The 5,787-nt window shown below is 38.4% G+C and overlaps 1 protein-coding gene across 3 annotated transcripts; it reads left to right on the top strand.

Moving 5' to 3' along the window:
• Positions 1 to 1,667: 1,667 nt before the first annotated feature.
• Positions 1,668 to 5,293, top strand: grsf1 (G-rich RNA sequence binding factor 1). Of its 3 annotated transcripts, none has more exons than XM_077561060.1 (10): positions 1,668 to 2,028; positions 2,217 to 2,355; positions 2,577 to 2,732; positions 2,973 to 3,107; positions 3,183 to 3,321; positions 3,561 to 3,682; positions 4,592 to 4,677; positions 4,749 to 4,884; positions 5,073 to 5,151; positions 5,259 to 5,293. In XM_077561060.1, exons 1-9 carry the CDS (start codon positions 1,825 to 1,827, stop codon positions 5,123 to 5,125), a joined length of 1,170 nt encoding a protein of 389 aa, XP_077417186.1. In that variant the 5' UTR covers positions 1,668 to 1,824; the 3' UTR covers positions 5,126 to 5,151; positions 5,259 to 5,293. The 3 variants fall into 3 exon arrangements, with proteins under 3 accessions (XP_077417186.1, XP_077417187.1, XP_077417185.1); XM_077561061.1 differs by having other exon boundaries at positions 5,254 to 5,293; XM_077561059.1 differs by having other exon boundaries at positions 5,073 to 5,293.
• The last annotated feature ends 494 nt before the right edge of the window (positions 5,294 to 5,787 follow it).

Here is a 5,787-nt window from a genome sequence, read left to right as displayed (position 1 = left end):
CCACCGCCACGCGCGCTGCGTTCAGGTGCAGCGGAAATCCCATGATCCATGATCCATAAGTTCGGTGCGTATACTTGTGCGCTCTTTGTCGTCTTTAGTAAGGCGACTTCTACTAGTAAATGTTTTTCATGTCAGTACTAGTAGCATGTAGTCAACTAGTGCATAGTTCTGCCTCACTGCAGTAATGTCTTAATCAAACAGCCTTTATGGTAAAACTACTTTTCTACCTTCCTGCAGTACCTGTTCAATACTTGTCAATCTTTCTATTACTGAAGTTAAATATGAGGTTTTTTTTGTAGTAGTACGATCAATTTTGTCTTTTGCAATGCATGACAATTTATCTTGCTGTGAACACTCAATATATACATAAATGTACTGTAAAAAATAAATAAATAAATTGCTTAATCGAAAAATGAGCTGAAATCTTATAATAATTCTGTGATACTTATTAATACCAAGAATGCAACAAGACTGGCTTTACTTATTGAAAGATTATATCTGTGATTTTATTTTATTTTATTTGTATTTTAAACTCTTGCCATTTATCCTTTGCATGTAGTATGGAAGTTCCCCGTCATGTTCTTCTATTTTTGTCGGTTTGATTGTATTTCTTCAAATGTGCAACTTGAAAAGTTTGGAATGGAATGTTACAGTACCTTTTTTGTTTGTATTTGAATTTTAAATAAGTAATAAGACAAAACAGAATCTGTCTAATACTGATTTAAACTCCACTTTCTTTGCTCAAAACCCGAATTATTTGCCATCGTTGACATTGCCTTTACATATAAAGTTAATTTTATGTTATTTAAATTTTTTAATGAAACTTTAATTCACGTTTTCCTTTTTCATTAATTATGAAGATCTTAATTTCTCGAATTCATCTATGTGTCAGATTGTCCATGTAGAACGCTATTAACTATTTCATTAAGATGCAATTAATTGATATATACATTTTCAATAAGATGCAATTACAGTAAAATAACAAACAACAAATGATATATAGGACTTGTGTTTGTTGTTTGTGCTCTTTAAGACTGATTTATACACATATGTGTCTATTGTGTTACTATGGCTTTTAGTTGTTTACTTGGGCTGTTTCTAATATTTTTGTTGTCTTTTTAGGCTGTGGGATGAACAAAATGTTGCAAGTGAAGAACAAAAACACAAAAAGCAGAAGAGAAAATAAATGGGTGGGGATACAAAAAAATATATAGAGAAGTTGGATTTCGTGTTGTTATTTATCTTCTTGTCAGCTCACTTGATTGAGTTTGAAGCTTTGAACCATCAGAGTATTTGTTGAAGATTTGGGCTAAATATCTAAATTGTAGTGTACAGGACAGAAGTTGGTTCCTTTGTCAAAGCATCCAGGCCACGAGGTGTCAGTGTAGAACATGAGAAGTTCTTGTGACATGGCGGAAGAAGTAAAAATTTGCGGAAGTTAAATTAAGGTATAGTTTCCGAAAAATGCACATTCACAATAAAGGTAATACGCGTATTAATGACCCATTAAGTGAGGAATACGCTATACATTGGATTATTTCACAATTGTATTTTCACTAGAGGTCAATTTAGTATATAATAGCTAAGTATACAAGTTAAAATACATAGCTTTTAAAAAATAATAATTTGACTACATATGTCTTAATTTGAATACAAAACCGGATATTGAAAGTATTCCACCGGCGAGCCGTATGAGTTTTGCGACATCTCGTGCGACGTCCTTGACAGATTGCCCCCCGTGAGCACGTTTAACATCATAATTCCAGTTCATTATTCATATTAACACTTGACTTGGTTTAAAACTCGATCTGAGTCGAGGCTAGCATGAGTGGTCGCAGCAGGTCAGTGTTGACCTTACTCCGAAGCTGTGTGGCGGTGAGCCAGCAGACGACCACCAGGTGTGCTCGGATTCCAGTGCCACGGCCAATTTGGACTTCCACGACCCGGACAGCGGCCTCCCTTCGGGGCTTGTGTCCTCTCCAGAGCGTCGCTGTCGTGACGACCACCCAGCGCCGCTTGTGCAGCAAGGTTAGCATCACAATTTGACACGGGCGTATTTAGTCATTTGTGGTGGTTGGTGTGTGTGGGGGGGGGGGGGGTCTTTTATTATTTATTTTAATTTTTTGCATAACTATCCGTACTTCTACTTGTTAGGGTGTGACTGCATTTGCCACCTCAATTTGTTCATCATTATGTACATCCTCCTCCATTTCCAGGCACCATGTGAGGAAGAATATCCTCCCCTTCCGGCCTACCAGTACGACACAGCACCCGCCAAGGCTGAGGTGTACATCGTGCAAGTGATAGGGATCCCGTTCTCATGTACGGCCCAGGACATTGTGAACTTCTTCCCAGGTAAGAGCAAAAAAAAAATACTTAACTGAAAGCAGGGGTTTTCCTGGCCCAAATTAAGGCTTAGGTGGCCCAGTTTTTTTTTTTCTATAAGCTGCTCCCACCTCTGGCTCAAGCAAACTATTTTTAAGTATTTTATTATAAATTTTCTGACTCGATTTGAAGGAAAATCCACAATTCAATCTATTATGCAGAACAACTTGAAATCACGATTGTGTCTTCAGAGTGTCGGATCCGTGACGGCGCGTCAGGCGTGCACCTGACCGTGGACTACCAGGGGAGGCCGTCGGGACGTGCCTTCTTGGAGCTGGAGCACGAGGAGGACGTGAGCAAGGCGCTGGAGAAGCACCAGCACTACCTCGGTTCTCGCTACCTGGAAGGTTTGAGCTCTCGACCTCACAAAAATATAATTAAATTAAACCCCTTCTACATTAGGTGTGTGCTCAAAATATGAGACGTTCTGCCTTCACCCTTCATCCAAACCTACACTAAGATTTGGGGAATGCCTTAAAAGTGTATTTAAAATGAAAACATTTTAAATGTAGCCTTAAACCTGCAGATATTCTGATTAAAATACAGTAGTTCAGGTGTACCTAATAAAATGGTGCACTCCTCCTCAGTGTATGAGGTAACAAACAGTGACGCCGAGGGCATCCTGAAGAAAGCGTTGTTGTTGCCCGGCGACACTCGGGTGGTCCGGCTCCGAGGGCTCCCCTACACCTGCACCGAGGACGACATTGTGCGCTTCTTTTCCGGTACGGTGCGCAAAAGCAAGTGTCCTGGGCTTGTAGGCACGTACAGTATGCAAAAAGCATGTCTGTGTGTTTCAGGTTTGGAGATCATGAAGAAAGGCATCACCATGGTGGTAAATAGCACAGGGAGGAGGACGGGACAGGCTTTTGTGTGGTTTTCCTCGCAGGAAGCAGCCGACGAAGCTTTGTACAAAGACAGACAACTCATTGGGAAGAGGTTAGACATTTTGGGTCAATCCTTGTTTTTTGTTTTTTTTGAGTCAATCCTTGTTTTCACAGGGGATAAGTTCCAAACCCACACATTATATCAAGAAGCCATATAAAAAATTAAAATAATCTAATTTTAACTCCCCACACATGTAAAATCATTAAAATGCACGGATTAAAATGAACTTTAACAAAAAACAAACAAAAATCACAGCGCCCCCCCCCCCCCCCCCCCTCTTGCTGCGACAGATACATTGAAGTGTTTCCCAGCAACTCTCAAGAGATTCATTCAACTTGGAGGAAGTCTTCACTCAACGCAAATGAAACGACCAGAATGAGAGTCAGCCCTGCACTTGCACCCAACAAATCTGGTAATCATTTTTACATTTGTTTTGACACTCAGATTTTGCCGTCCATATTTACAATGTATATGACGCACCTGCACTCTTAAGGGACTTTGATGCAAGACGAGTTGGCCAACGTACACGTTAAAGACCCAGTGTGTAGTCCTTAGAGCCATCTAGTGGCCAAAGAACAGCATTAGAAGCACGCACACTACGGTGTCTCAGAGAGACCACATTTCGCAAGCCTACCACCAATTCTTGCAAACGAGCATCTCGGGGAATGACGGCGACTCGGCTAACAAGAGCGGCTAGCGGGAGTTAGTCGGCGCCATAGGCTCGAGTGGCTAGCGCTAGAAGCTAGTAAAAAAAAAAAGAAGCTAGTAAAAAAAAAGAAGCTAGTAAAAGCTTGCGAGAGCAAAGCAGAAAGTGACAAGCGACGGGCCCGAATCAGGGGTGTTGGTGACGACCACCTGCACGCATATATATATATATATATATATATATATATATATTGATCACCACTAGATGTCCCTTTAAAGCTGGCCGGAAAAAAAAAAAATTAACATTCAGTTGTCAGAATAAAAAAAACAAAAAACATCAACAAACAAAAAAAGTCAACTATAGAGTTATTGTAGAAAATGTATTGGAAAAAAAATCCTATCCATCATCCTAATTTTTCTTTTATATCAAATTCTAAAGAAAATCCATCCATTCATCACGCCACAAATTTGAATATTGTTTTATGAAACAAGAAAATCCATCACTATCTTTATATTTTATTGATCTTATTAAAAAACAATCATCAATCTTGAGTTGGATCAGTCCTTCTATTTTAACATTTTATTGTAAATAAAAAAACCTTTCAAACAAGGATGAATGTATATTGTCTGCCTTCTGAATGAACGATGCAATGTCTATCTTGCGCTCTGTTTTCAGTTCATCCCGAACATCCCAACCCATCATCACATCACGTCCACCTGAGAGGACTTCCCTTCCACGTCTCCGGAGAGGACGTCATTAAGGTCATCCTCATTTATATAAGGCTGCTTGATGATCGTACTTATTATTCGAAACCCATTCTGTTGCGCTCCAGTTCTTCGCACCGCTGCTGGTGTCTAAGATCTGCCTGGATCTGGGACCCAACGGCAGACTGAACGGTGAGGCCGACGTTTACTTTGCCAGCCATCAGGACGCCGTGGCGGCCGTGTCTAAAGACAGAGAGTACATAGGTGAACATCCCCACACTTGCTTCAATATAATTCATAGATCAAATTTAATTATATATATATATATATATGTATACAATTACTCAATTCATTTTATATGGTTGTTTTTCACCTACTGAGGATTATAAGGTATGGATTGCTCCTTCCTTACAACTAAAAGCTGTCATGTGCTTTAATGCTGTGGCTTTTAGGTGAAAGATACGTCGAGGTGTTCCTCAATTCGGTGCCTCCTAACGAAAGGTGAAAAAAAAAAAAAAGCTCCTATGCCAGGTAAATGACTTTTGTTTCTTTACCTTTTTTTCGATTTGACACTTCCATCTCGATGCTAACAAGTCATTTTCTCCCCTTTCTTTGTTTGTGGTGACATTCAAGTACAGCGTCAAACAATAAACTATTCCTGGTTTTAACGCGTGCACATCTTCGTTTATTTATCGCAGCTGATTGTCGTTATCTAAACATGCATCTCTAAATCATGTTTTATTTTGATACAAAAATACAAAAACCCCAAAAATTTTGAATGACCAAATGAGATTCATACTTAAAAAAACAAAACAAGTTTTTTTTCCCCAGACAAAAAAAACAAACTAAATAAATATGAAAATACATGCTTTAAATTGTTTTGAGGAAAAAAAAGATGTATTGAGCACGATGGATAAAAAAAGAAAGAAATATGCTTTAAAATAAAAACAATGGATTAAAAACAAGTGACTAATGTAAACATTGCTTTTCAATCAAATAAGCTAATTTCACTTTTTTTTTTTTTTTAGATGCATTATTTTCAACTAAACCAAAAGTAACTAAATAATGCAGTTTAGAGATACATGCTTTTAAATATTTTTTGGTGGGTTAGAGTAAAAAAAAAAAATCTCGGTTAAATTTTTAAACATTCATTTGGACATCCGTGTT

This window comes from Vanacampus margaritifer, chromosome 3 (genome assembly GCF_051991255.1).
Source record: "Vanacampus margaritifer isolate UIUO_Vmar chromosome 3, RoL_Vmar_1.0, whole genome shotgun sequence".
NCBI classification, from domain to species: Eukaryota; Metazoa; Chordata; class Actinopteri; order Syngnathiformes; family Syngnathidae; genus Vanacampus; species Vanacampus margaritifer.
This window is presented reverse-complemented; position numbering and strand designations above follow the sequence as displayed.